Source organism: Streptopelia decaocto (assembly GCF_964273445.1).
Source record: "Streptopelia decaocto genome assembly, chromosome: 7".
In the NCBI taxonomy this organism is placed as follows: Eukaryota; Metazoa; Chordata; class Aves; order Columbiformes; family Columbidae; genus Streptopelia; species Streptopelia decaocto.
The window spans coordinates 64,881,069-64,894,765 of record NC_138661.1 but is presented as its reverse complement, the minus strand read 5'-3'; the positions used below and the strand labels follow the sequence as shown (position 1 = coordinate 64,894,765).

The 13,697-nt window shown below is 39.1% G+C and overlaps 1 protein-coding gene across 9 annotated transcripts in view; it reads left to right on the top strand.

Annotated features, from left to right (window-relative positions):
- Positions 1–13,697, top strand: part of NAV2 (neuron navigator 2) — a 210,849-nt gene that overhangs the window by 74,302 nt on the left and 122,850 nt on the right. For 6 of the 9 annotated variants that reach the window (XM_082058913.1, XM_082058911.1, XM_082058909.1 and 3 more), the window contains exons 5-7: positions 4,484–4,703; positions 6,233–6,301; positions 9,394–9,551. In XM_082058913.1, the coding sequence (XP_081915039.1) occupies positions 4,484–4,703; positions 6,233–6,301; positions 9,394–9,551 (447 nt within the window). The remainder of the gene's footprint in view (positions 1–4,483; positions 4,704–6,232; positions 6,302–9,393; positions 9,552–13,697) is intronic. The other 3 variants (XM_082058912.1, XM_082058917.1, XM_082058914.1) reach the window with 1 other exon arrangement.

The window sequence follows — 13,697 nt, the reverse complement described above, 5'->3', positions numbered from 1 at the left end:
ATGAGGATATTTATGTTAGAAGACCTGTATTCAACAATAAATTCAGTTTCTATTCTTACACACTTCCTTAACTAATCTGAGGAAGAAAGGGAAAGCTGAACAAGAGAGAACCCAGAATCACTTAAAGTGAAGAGTGCCGTAACCAAACAAGCCAGAGTTTCTGCACAAGTTGCCAAGACCCGCTAGGTCAACTGCAAATAACTATGTTTACTTCACTGGCAGATCCTCATCTAGAAGGAAGCAGAAGATTGTGATTGCTTCCAAATGGGAATAAACATTGAAGTCTCTCTTGGGTTGCTTGGGAACATGTATTTTTCAATAGTGCAGCTTCAGCATGGAGGGAAGTCAATGATTCAAAACTGGAATTTGGATGACTCCTGAATGTTGAAGTAATTTGGGACTTCATGTATTGTATCCTTCCAGTATTACAAATTCCTGCTTTGATATGTGTGTGCCACTTAGACATGGTCTTTTTAAATGGATTTATACAGTGAAGATGCTAAGGATCTGCAATCACTGATAGTGATCATGCTGTGCTAGGGACAGGTATTCCCTTCTCAAAGATTCTTAAATCCTAAAATCTCCATTTGTAGTCACTATATAAAACTATGGGCGTGCTGGAGAGTTCTTGCTGTGATTTTATTGTATTTTTTTTAATTGCCCATCACTTCAAGCAGTCTCTCCATAACTTGTTCCCACACTGAGCTGGGTTTTAGACTCCTGGAATTGCAACTGCCCAGCTAAGCTTTCCCTCGTTCACACAGTGTCTCCTCTCTGCCAAGATTTTGTAGATTACAAAGAATGTAGACGTGTAGTAGAAACTCCAACTGATGTCATAGATAACAGCTGCACCTCTTGTGGGTAACAGATTAGCTGGATAACGATCATGAAACCATAAAGTGATTAAAAGAAGATTTCTCGCTAGACTTTGGAACAACCATGATTCAGCTTAGGCTTTTGCCTCTGGAATGACTTGCACACTTCTGTAGGTGCATGAATTTCAGTGTGCACACTCTACAGTAATGCAGCTTATACATTTTAGGTCCTTTAGGTGCTTTCCAGCATCAAGGTGGAGTTTTTCTTTCTGCAGCACAAATATCCCGCAGTGCTATTTTAAGCATACCTGATCGGGGCTCTTACCATGCTGCCAAATTTTGATGATACCAGACTAAGTACAGTTATGTACAGTCTTCAAAAAATTACTCTTTAATTATCAAAAAATGCCTGCAGATCCAGTGTATGCGGTGGGACTTAATTCCTTGTGTATTTCCCTGCCTTGTTACTATGACATTCCAAAGTATTCAGATATTCATATCACATATGTATTCATATTCAGATCACATTTCTCAGTAGAGTCCACAGAGCTCATCCCAAGGCTGTTTTGGTAGCTTTGGATCCCTAAAGTCAGCTTAGAGCCCCATCAGCCTCAAACACTTTTGCTGACTGAGGTTGAGTCTGTCTGGACTTTGTGATGTGTCCTGGATTAACTGTGAAGTATCTCTACTTCTCAGCATTTTGTCTTAAATTCAGACCTTCTTGTAGTTATTTTGGCCCTTTCTCTCCTCTCCCGTCATTCACTGTGGACAGAATTTCCTGCTTTTTTACATTTTGTGCTGTTCCGCAGCCCATCTTGCCCCATCTCTTAAATGAGCGAAGAAGGGTTGATGGGGACCATGTGCAGAATCCCTCAATGGTCAACCCTAAGAAATGTGCAGTGATTCTTCATTTGCACTCCTCTTTGGCCGACCACTCTAGTCCTTGTAAACAAGTTCTGGTTTTTCTAGTCCCTTGTGCTTTACAGAATCAGATATAAAATAAACTTTATGGAAGCAGATGCAAACAAGCTTGACTAACAGTGGTGGGTTGTGTTCCTTGATTCGCTTTGATCTGTGTTCTGTACACAATGAGTAGTTTATGATTTGCAGAAACTTTATTCCAAAGTGTTAAAGGAATCACTTGACATTTCTCTGGTAACCTATCCAGCAGAACTTTCTTTTTGTCCTGAACTGATTATTTTTCCTTAATTTCCACCAAGTCTAGTGTATTTTTGTTGAGGCAGAGAAGGATGATTGGCAAGCTACAGTGGTGGAAGTTCCAGCTGTAGGTGAAACGAGCAGCAAAAGAGAGAACACCAGGATGGACATTTCCAAAGGGTGGATTTGTGAGGATTCTCTGGAAGCCAATTCAAATGTCTAGCATTTGTTTCAAATTTACAAGATGAGCCATTTTGGGCTCCAAATTTAAAATGAGTGGGTGACACGCCTGTCCTTATCTAAGTTAATATGTATATTTAAGCCGAAGCAGGAAGCAGTTGAGCCTGCGCTGATGGGCAGAGCGGGAGGTTGAAGTGCTCTTTCTTTTGAAATACTCTTTTTGTACAAAGTGCAGGGGCAAACTGCCAGGTGAATTACCTCAGCCTGTCTTTGAGATAAGAGAAACAAAACCACCTCTGAAAGTCCCGTTTGAAATATTTCCCTTAAAACCCAGAAGGGAAAAAAACTGCTTCTTTTGGAATTCACTAAAGGTGTTTTTCTTTTGATTATTATTTTTTTGGTCACCTTAGAAAAATGTCCAAAGCGGGTTGTTCTTCTGGAAAGTGCAGCAGAAGACAGGCAGACATAGAAAGCAATAGGTTTTAGGTGGGGTTATTGTTATAATCGCCTCTCCCTTCACACTGAATTCCCACTGCATACACCTTTGCTAAGTTTCAACATGCAGACCCATGGTAACGTCTTTTATCTTCTGGCCCCTATTTGTTAAGCTTCTCAATGCCTCCAGGTCTGTTTAGTTATTCTAAACGACCTGTGATTAAGTGCTGCTTTCCTTACAATTCCCATGAGTAATTTGAGTTCTTTGCTGAAGATAAGGAGATCTTTTTCACTGCGCTTGGCTGTCTTTTGTGTCTGTTTTACTTTGTCTACTTCCATCCCTCCCTTGCTAAACACGGGCAGATTAGAGAAGGAACCTGCCTGATGCAGGTGTCATTGCAGATGGGTTTGTGGCATGGGAGCAGGAGTGGACTGGGGAAAAGGGGAAATAAGCAGAATTCATTGGGAACCCCCACTGAGACTAAAATTGGCTGGGAAAACAAAGGAAGACAGAAAACGGCTGCTCAAGGGCCCTGGGATTGATAATGGTTTAAAGAAGGGAACTGGGGCAGCGATGGGAAGGAGCACTGGTGGAGGGGCCAGGCTGCAGGGATGGAAAAATGGGTAAGAAATAAATAGTCAAGAATAGGGAAGGAAGGGAAAGGAATATCCTGGATCTGCGTGATGACCAGGACCACTTAGCTGAGGTCTGGGGGTTGCTGAGGGCATGAACATGGGCCAAAAACAAAATTAAGAAAGTAAATTGGATTAGCGGCTATGAAAAAAAGCTGGACTGAGGCACATATAGGCAAGAAGAGCAAAGCTGGAAGCTGGTATAGAAAGGGGAGCAAAGTTTTAAGCTGTGAACCTCAGATTTGCTGAGTAAAGGCTCTAGGGCTAAGAACAGAAGCTTGTTACCCGGCAAAGATCAGCAAAGGGAGGAGAAAGGAGACTGGGAGAGGGAATAAAGGATATAGCGGGGCCCACCAAAAGTCAAAGGAACTCTCAGCTGGAATTGCATCAGAAATTGAAATGCTGGTTTTCACCTTTGTGCTTGGCCGCTGTTTTGCCACATGTCCTTTCCTTCCCCTCTTGCACTAATCTGTGTAAGATTAGATTTAAATCCTATTTTAAAAGCACAGGGCATCAGTAAGTTTTATTAGTTCAGGTGGTCTATGTAGCGCATGCAAAAGTTCAGCTGTTTGATCTAGCTTCTTTAATTCACTTTTTGTAATAAAGTTAGGAAATTAAACCTGCTAAATAAGTTGCAGCACATCAGTAAGATTGTCTGCAAGACTGAATCAGCCCTGTTACGTGTTAATTATGATACAGCTGTTAACTGCATATTCTCGTACGTCTTTATCTTTGTATTTCTGTTTGTTTTTACATTTTCACATTTGATATTGCATAGAACAACACAATGACTTTTAGGAGTTGAAATGTTTATTCATTCACTGACAAGCTACCTATAGGTATTTGGGTATCCATTCTTTATCAGCTGTGATGGTATCAATTTGGTAATTATCCGTTTTTATACAGCAGTTTCACCCAATAATCATATTTTCTAGTGCAAAGCTTGCATCAGGTTTTCTTAGTGGAAACAATTAGTTGGGTATTCCAGAAATTGTATGATACTGTGTGATAACTGAGTAGTTTCTTTTCCTCTTTCAAATTTAGGATTGAGAAATTGTTTACAGTGTGCTGTTTTTAATATGCCTGTGGGGTTTTTGCTTTGATTAGTTTAAAGGAGCTATGTAAAGGAACTATCTTTTTAAGCATGCTGCTGTTAACATACAGACTATAGCAGAAATGGAAGATATCATGCAGGAACCTAGTTCAGACACATGATGATGAGCACAGTGACTATCGAGTGACTTCTGACCATTGCCTTGCAGAAATCAGGAATGGGAATCTAAAGGCCATCTTGGGCCTTTTCTTCAGTTTATCTCGATACAAGCAACAGCAACAGCAGCCGCAGAAACAGCAACCACAACACCATCCGTCCCAACAAGCTCCCCCAGTGTCCCAGCAAGCGGGGTCTCCGTCCCAGTGCCAGGTCGGGGCACCGCAGGCTGGGCAGCATCCCTTCAAAGCACAACCAGAAATGCAGTCCAGGTGGGGAAATTACCTTTAAGTTTTTATTTTTTGTTATTTTTTTAATTCATTGTTTATTTCTTTAATGTTTTTTTCTTCTTGTTAAAGGTCTTCAAAAGCCAAAGAAATGTCTCTCTTTGCTCTAGAATAAAGAGCGTGTTGGAAATTGAACGCTGGGTAGCGATTGGCTTCACGCCTTTGGAAATCAAAACTCGTGCTAAATATGTTCTCAGTGCTGGAAATATACAGTCCAACAGGTGTAAAATACCTGCTAGACCGCGTAACCACAGTATTTTATAAGGATGCTTTTCTCAGTATTCCTTTTGCTTCTGTCTACTTGCTAAGCTTATCATTGCCCTTACGGAATATTTATTCTGGGCATGTGAAAACCAACTTTGGTTTTCAGTTTACAAGAGTTTCAGTCCTCACTAAGAAGGGGAAGGCTCTGACAGTGGTGAAAGAAATAGAGCTCCTCATAGTTGGTGACAGTCAAAATCAAATCTAGGCTTATTGGTCAAAAATTATGTGCCGCTGGCTTGCATGAAAATCAGTTTTCACGATTGGTGTTTGTTGGCGCTTCTAGATCAGAATCCAGATAAATAGAGGGGGGGAGGGGGGTCTTTGTCTCTTGAATGTCTTCAATGGCAGGGATGCTCTTTCCAGGTTGGAATAAAAGCAATTTATGAAGGCAGGTACAGCATTCTGCTTGTCTGACCCTTCCATTGCCCATTCATTGAGAATGAGGGGTTTAGTGGTGATAAGTGGGCAGGATTAAAGGCTGAAGCCATATTTACATGATTACTAAAGTATGAAGGCTTTTTTATTTAATATCTCAAGGCTTATTTGTGTAAAAATAACACATATGAAGGTGAATACTAGCTTAAGTGCTGCTTTATGAGGGATATAAACAGTTTAAATGAAGCCTTCCAATGAGACTATTCAGAGCTTATTTGTTTTTTTCTTATGTCTTTCTTCATGAATCAATCTCATTTTAGGTGTAAACAATATTTTCATAGAGTTGAAAAACATAGTGTTACTACAGCGTGTATAAACTTGTACAGGAAATAATTACTGCGGAACAGAGATGTATTTGAACATATTTCTGTGACTTTTCTGTCAAAAACATGCAGAGATGCAAGGGATCATTTGAATATTGCTTTGATATATTCAGTCCATTGTATGGATTGTGCTGGGTTTCAAATAATTTAAGAGTATCTAATTTGAAGTTCTTAAAAGTCATATTTTCTTAGTATATGCTTAAGTTAAATTGCTCAGATTCTGCAGAAAATACATATAAAAGATTTAGAAGGAAAAGAGTAATAAAGTTGGGGTTTGCTTGTAGAATTGCATGTTCATTACTCTATAAAAATCAATTCATTTCAGATATTAGAAGTTTTGACCAGAAGTCAGACTTAGGCAAGAAGTTTTTTTTTCCTGTGACGTTAATAAAAACTCTTTCCTCCCTAAAACTAATCACTAAGTTCAGTGGCTTAAAAGAAAAGAAGTTTCGTTGTTCAATGTTATCTTCCGCTTTTTCTTTCCTGTCACAGTGCATCTCCCAGGGACTCATCTCAAAGCAAAATCATCCGATTCACTCTTGGTCAGAAAAAGTCTTCTAGGTCAGCATTTCCTCATCTTCTGCAAAGCATGAATAATCCCTTCGCAATATTTCCGGATGCATGTGTAGGGTTCCTGTTGATAATAGTTTATAATTAGGCGTTTTACAAACAGCTGAGATATGGAAGTGTCAGATGCATATAATTTTTGAGGTGTGGAATGCACTGACCCGCAAGAAAATGATTTGATTTTCTTGTCCTTATGAGCTTTGGCTTTTGAGAACAAAACATGGTTCTGGGAGTTCTCTACCCCCTGTACATGTCTGTATTAATTGTGTTTAGATCTGGATTATTGAAATAACTAGCATCAGGTTAGTGTCTTGGCTAGTGAGGACAGCATCACGTGCATCTTATATATGTGCCTGAGCACATCTAATCTCCCTGAAAATGGTTAATAGGTATTTCAGTCTATTTTTTTTCCATGCATGCCAGCTAGTATGACCATCTCATCTCAGCGATCATAAGGTTTGCTGTGTTGTTGATCATGTTTACTTTTACAACTATTACGTATCAAAATGTTTCACTAGGAATTTTTAGATAGTTATACATTGATAAACCATACTACACCATTTTTGCTGAGCTTGTGCACTATTATGATTTTTATTCAGCTTGCCTAGTTTGTATAGACTGTCAGTGCTGCTGTATAATTTGAATATATTTCCCCCGTGTTATTTATCACAACAGTGAAGGTCTGCAATACAACCCCTGTTAAAATGTCCCATGTTTCTTTTTCATGTTCTCTCTTGATCATAATTATGGCTTGACAGTTTGTATTTGCCTAGAAGAGGTGCTGAAGAGCAGTAATGGAGAATATGCTCCAAGCTCACCACCTTGTCTCTAGTAGCAAGAATCTACAAACGTCTCCCTGACCCTATTTTATTTTCCTCCTAGATGTCATGGGCACTGCTGAGAAATAACTTGGCCTAATACCAAAAATAGAAGCTTAAAATCAGTCAAACTACAGGGTGGAAAAAAAAAATCTAAGGGAAATAATATCTTCTTCAAGAGTGTTTTTAACACTTTTTTTTTAATTCTCGGTATGTTTTCATTGGCAGCGACAATACTGACTTGAATCGAAAACTTGTCACTTCTTGAGTGCTCACATGGTTTGAGTAGCTTTATTTACTTTAAAATGTGACAGTTTTGCAAAAGCCTGTGTGGGCATGTGTGAGGAGCCTTTTCTGACCCATCGGTACAAGAATATTCCCTTCCCTCCTGCCAAGCCCTGCTAGAAAGCTCTCCTAGAAGGCTCCTGTAGCCTCCTGCAGTGCTTGGCCCCTACGCACAGTGTTTTATTTCTGGATAAAAACGTTCAGCTGAGGTTTCTTGTGTGTCCTTCCTACCCATCAGAAACCTAGCTCGTTTCCTATTAAGCAAAAAAATCTCTTAATGAACTTACTTGTCTTGGTGGCTTCCAAGTTCTCCAGAACAGCAGCGTTTGGCCCCACTTTACCTCTTGTTTTTTCCCCCGTGGTGAGATGAAACATCTCCGGGGTGTTCTCATTTACACCTTACTGCAACCGTGAGTATGGACAACTTGCTAGCACCCCCCAGCGTTGAAAAAAAGGCTGGATAAATTAAATGGATGATCTAAAAGGCTTCAGCAAAATCAACCTCAGAACCATGATGTGCTGCGCCAGATCTGTGTCGGTTTGAGTTTGTACATTTATTTTTTGCGTGTGCGTTTGAATGATGCCCTTATGTCATATCCTCTTTTGAGCTTTGAAAGCATGTGCATGCAGCTGCTGACGTTTTTGTTCCTTTCCTTCGTATTTCTTTTCACATTTCCTATGTCTTCGCTAGTCTTGGAGCAGTCACTTTATTTGGGAAGCCCTGCCAAGCTCCTTTCTGGCTTCTCTTCCTTCCCAGAGGCACAACGGTGATTTGGTCGGTTGCATCCTCATTCTCTCTGACAACTGGGACTTCTTCATTTTAACCCATTACTGGCACAAGTTATTGAAGGCAGATTTTTCTGTTTTACATAAAGAAGTTTTAAAGATATTCTACCATACAGAAAACAGCTGCTGTAGGTGACTTGAACTGGTTCTATCTTTTAGTCTTTAATGGGATGTCCTTGCTTTTCAAAACACTGATCTGATTCACTGGCTCTTCAGTATGCATTTTGAGCAGCTACCAGATCTTTCAATTTTTAATATTTTACCTGTTTGGGATTTAGGAATAGGTGCTCTTTAGCACACAAAATACAGTACAAACATGGGAACTTTATGTATGAACTTGGACTTTGAGGGACTCAAGCACACGTGTTGTTCTGAGTTGTGATGCCAGTGGCTTTCGTAATTCTGTCAAGTTTTTTAGAAAAGCCTTCCCGCTCCCCTTTTGCCTGAAAAGCATGAAAGTGGTGTCCTTCCCTGTCTGCTTACTCCAAATCCTAACTACATATTTTTTCTAGGTAAACGGCTAAATCTCATAAATAAAGGTTACGGTAAGGAAATGCTGGAAGAGATTGACCCAGTTTAAACCAGAGGCTTATACCAGCTCACTGATAATGTGGTGGCCCTAAGAAGGGGCACTTAAGCTTTGTGTGATTTTTAAAGCTCAAATAATTAAAGCAAGTTAAAGTTTTGCTGGGCTTGGCTGCTGGGATTTGTGGCTTTCAGAGCAGAGATGGGATGTGCTTCTCTACAAGGGAAAATGCTTTCTGTCTCATTATTTAAAAAATAAGGGTAGCCTTTATGTGTCCAGCATATATTAAAGGGTCCAGCAGTCTGGTTTAAAAACAGTAGTCTTAACCTTGTACCAGTGGTATTGCTCCACTGAATTTATATGCAACTATTTCTTATTCACAAGATTTATGGCAAGTAACCATTAATTTCAGCTCAGAGTTATTGAGCTCAGATTTTGGTTTTTTGTTCTTTTGTTGTTGTTGTTTTGTTCTTTTAATGTAGAACAATTCAGACTGTAGCTCGTTTGAAAGATATTTTTTCATCTAGGTTGATTTTTAAAATTTTTTCTCAAAAAGAACAAAGACCCTTACGAGTATGTACTTGTGCTATTGATTATTTTCTTTTCAACTTCAGTTTCTTTCCCAGAGTGTTTTTAAAATATATTTAATGGTATTATAATTCTTTCATCAGACTTCCAGGCCCCACCACGAGGGTGTCCGCTGCGGGCAGTGAGGCCAAAGCTCGTGGTTCTATTAGTGCCAACAATCGACGCAGCCAGAGCTTTAATAATTACGACAAATCTAAGCCTGGACTTCCCCTTCCAACACCAACAAGCAGCAATGACAAAGGTAAGCACCTGAGATCTTGGCATCCTCAGATTTTTTAATAATACTGGCTTCTTCAAGGGAAGTTCAATTTTCCATTAAGCTTCGGAAGTTGTAAGACTATCTCAAAGCTGTATGTTGTAAACATGACATTTACAATCCAGAAACAAGCTGGTTTTTTATTGAAAAATATATAGTCCTCCTTTAATATGACTGAAGCTGTGACTTGCTGTCCTGAAGGTACCTGCAAAAAAAATAGCTTCAAGAAAAACTGGCACTGGTGAAACTTTTTGCTTCAAACACAGATAAGGGGGAGTGAATTAATCAAAGAATAAGACATTTTGATGAGTAGTTTGACAGGAGTGGAAAATGACCACTAAATATTTCAATTTTTTTATATGATAAGTAGTACCATTTGCTTTCCTTTCCTCTGCTATCACGGAAGATCCTTTAAGTTACAAAAGTACATGATTTAAATATAATGTCAAGAATTGTAGAGCATAGGGTTTGAAGGCAGTAATGTGTTACAGTTTTATAAGCGTTGCGGTGAAACCGTGTCTGTGGCAGCGCATCTGAAATGAAAAATACTGTGTTCTATCCGAAGTGGGGCTTTTTCGAATGACGTTTGCTGACTTTGTGTCCACTCCCTAAGCCATTATAGCAATCTGACAGCATTGATTAGCTGGAGCTCTGAGCTCTATAACGCAGCATTTGCCAGTGGAGGTTTGGGGGATGTGGCTGGTGAGAATGGAGCAGATCCCTCTAGTCTGATGCGCTCAAATGGTTGGTGTAGGCTGGTAGCTAATTCTGTTTCCTTCCCAAAGTCATTGCACTTACAAATATAGATCAGCGTTGGGTTTCAGTGAGATCTCCTTGTCGTGACTTGGCAGTCGCACCCATTAGGCTCAAGTGTCCTTGTTGTATGTGTGTAACTTCTATTAACGGTAATGAGGATTGTGCTTGAGGGAAAAATACCGGTCCGTTTCAGCTTCCCTGTGGTTCTCATGCTTGTTTCTTTTCAGGAAATACTGTTTTTCTTTCCCTAGAAACTTGCCCTATGTTGGAATGTTGCCCCATCTAGCCATTACAGCCCTAAACCACATTTTGTGGTGATGGAGATGGAGGGGGGTCCTCAGCATCCTCCAGGGACATTCTGAATTGCCCTCATCAGACCTTGTATAAGAAGAAATTTACATTCACAGTTGAATAATATAATTATTATATTACAATGTATTAGCATAACATGCTAATAAATTAGCAACATTCTACCTTTGTAAATGCTTGCTCACTATTTCAGAAGGTACAGTATGTCAACAGTAGTGATTTAACTGAACATCAGCATGTAATAGCCATCTCTACATCTGAATTAGATCTGGCTTTCAGTTGAAAGAACAAGCTGACCAGTTATGGCGTGATCTGATGAAACCTTGTTGTCCTGTGTAATGTTTCCCCAGTCTCCCTTTGCCTTCTCTTTGTCAATATTCTCCTATTTTGCTCATGTCCAATAACTCCTGGACCGGGAGTGTGGGATGTGTCTCATCTTGAGACATGTTGGTTGGCCAGATGATCCCTACCTGGACATGGGTGCTGTGCCGTTAGGCTGCATTGAAGAGAAAACTTGAACTATCTTGGCTTTTCCTCAGCTTACCAAGATGACTAAATAAGGAAAGGAAACTACTGTTTTCATTCTTAAAAAAAAAAAAAAAATAGTCCTCACACATATAGAGAAATAACAATAATTTGTCAACTGAGTAACTTAAATATCAACTGCTCTTAGGCAGACAGTTTTGTGAACCCTCATTGCAATCCATCTCTTCAGAAAGATAAACTGGTTGCTGAAGAAGCATACAAGATAATTTACATCCTATATTAGAAATGACTGAAAGAAACAGGGTTGAGTTTTCGGTTGACAACCTGCATAAATTGCATTAAATACTCAGAATTTTGCTCTGGTCAAAACTTCCAGTCATAAGTTATGGTCTTAAAAAAAAAATGAGCACTTATGTAAGTTGAACTTGAACTTTGCTTAAAAGTATAATCATGACACAAAGTTGGTCTGCGTCCATGAGAAACAAAAGCAGTTGGTCTGACAAATTTTTGGCTCATTTTAAGTTAATGGTAACGTTGCCAGACAAAGTTTATTGTCAAAGTGCTAAGACAATTCGAGTTTTGTGACCCATATCCTGTATTTTGCTTAAGGAAATGAGGCTCACATGACCTTGTTGTGTTCCAGTCTTGGTGAGTTTTCATCTCTTTACCCAGGACTAGCTCCGTTGTGTGTTTTTGGAGAAGGAAATGGGAGAAAGAGAAATCCGCCTGTTTTGGCACAAGTGGTCACTGTGTGATAGAAGGGAGCCCTCGGTGGTTTCCGTTTGAATAATTTCTTACAAAGTAGGTTGTAATTTTCAGCTTTTATTAATCTGTGGCTTTTACCTCCAAATGCGAAATGTCTTGTTAGTCAATTGTCTGTGTCTCATGGCAATGAAAGTGCGTTAATTGAAAGCAGAACACATCAGAAATGAAGAGGACAGTAAATGGAGCATTGAGGAATAGCTAGCTACTAGAAAATAAATAACCTAGAATTTTTAGAAGGATTTCATTAATCAATGAATGATAAGACCACTGTTTTTCTAGAAATCTTGGGGCAAGAATTTATGTAACATCAGAAACTATTACACTATTGCATAAAATAAGAGATTTTCGGATGCGTACGTATTTATTGTGAGATGCGTACGTACTCTTAGCAAAGGAGCACATGGAACGAGAAGCGAGTCTCGCTTCCCCACAGCCTACATGGTGTCTTCAGTATTTTATTTTGCTTTCTCACGCTTTGCGTGCTGTCTGACACCAGTTTCAAGATATGGAGAAGAGATGTATTAATACATCTTCTCTAGGAGGGATGACTTAGAGACCTGGTTCATTCCTATGGACACCCTTAAGGTTAGGGCATGGTGGATTTAATTGCTTTTTGGAGTTGGCCCCACAGTTCATGTGCAAAATTCCTGTCAAAATAGGAATTTTAGTGCCCTCATTCCTCATGTCATAAAATGGCAACACACTATAGTACAGTTTTCTCTTTATTGTCACAGTGATCAGCCATTTGTAATTGCAGTAGCATTCAAGGCAGCATATTTTAATGTGTGTAATTGCTGTTTCAGGCTTTTTTTCCTTAAGAAAAATACAGTTAAAGTCTCATTGCATTTTTGGATTGTGGGGAAATAATAAGCTGCTCAGGCTTGTGATTTTTTATTTTCATCGTAATCCCTTCAAACAATTTAATTCACTTCTGAATTGTCAGAGTTATTGAGTCCAAGCATATGTAAGTACACCTTTGGTTTACTATCGTGTCCTTTAATTTCTTTTAACACCACAAGAATACTATTGCATGAAAAGCATCAACCACTTCCCAACATCACTACTGAACTCATCTGAATTATCAAAAACATTTCTGAGGAATGTAAAGAGGCAAATAGAGCTTTAAATTGTTGTGCCTGTATGTGAATGATTAGTCACTAGTTATCTTGAGGCCCCATGTTACCACGTCCTTTTAATTGTCTAGTATGATCACCAAATAAAAAATACCCAGAATTTTATTAGCGCGTCCAATTTAGAATAAATAAATGTGGTGGGTTTGTCCATGGCAAGAAGGTACAGAACTGTCCTGGGTAGTATCAAGGATGAAACTCAGATATTGGCGCATACAACTTCAGTAAAGACTTCGATACAGTAGATTTTCTGATTAATTTATTTCAGTGTCTTGCGTCGCTACATGAAATTGAGAGTCTTTTGAGACATGCTTTGATAGGAATCTGCAGTTCTGCAAAATGGTGGCTTTTTTTACAAGCTCTGACCACCCTCATATAATCCCTGTCTTCACTGCCCATCAGGCACTCAGTTTTCATTTTGCAGTTGCAGAAGTCTGGTAATGTTGTATGGGAATATTCGGCGTATGACTTCCTGATTTATATCCATAGTCTGTGAAATACCTGAACTTATGAAGCACTGAGAAACATCAGCTTAATATACCATCTGCAGTATGTTTATGAAGTGATACAGTAATGTGACATACATACTTCCTTTTTCATTTTTTCTTCTGCTTTGTTCCTAATATTTTATTTAAAATAATCCTACAGAGGGCAGTAGAAGGCTGTGGGAAAAATAACACTTTTC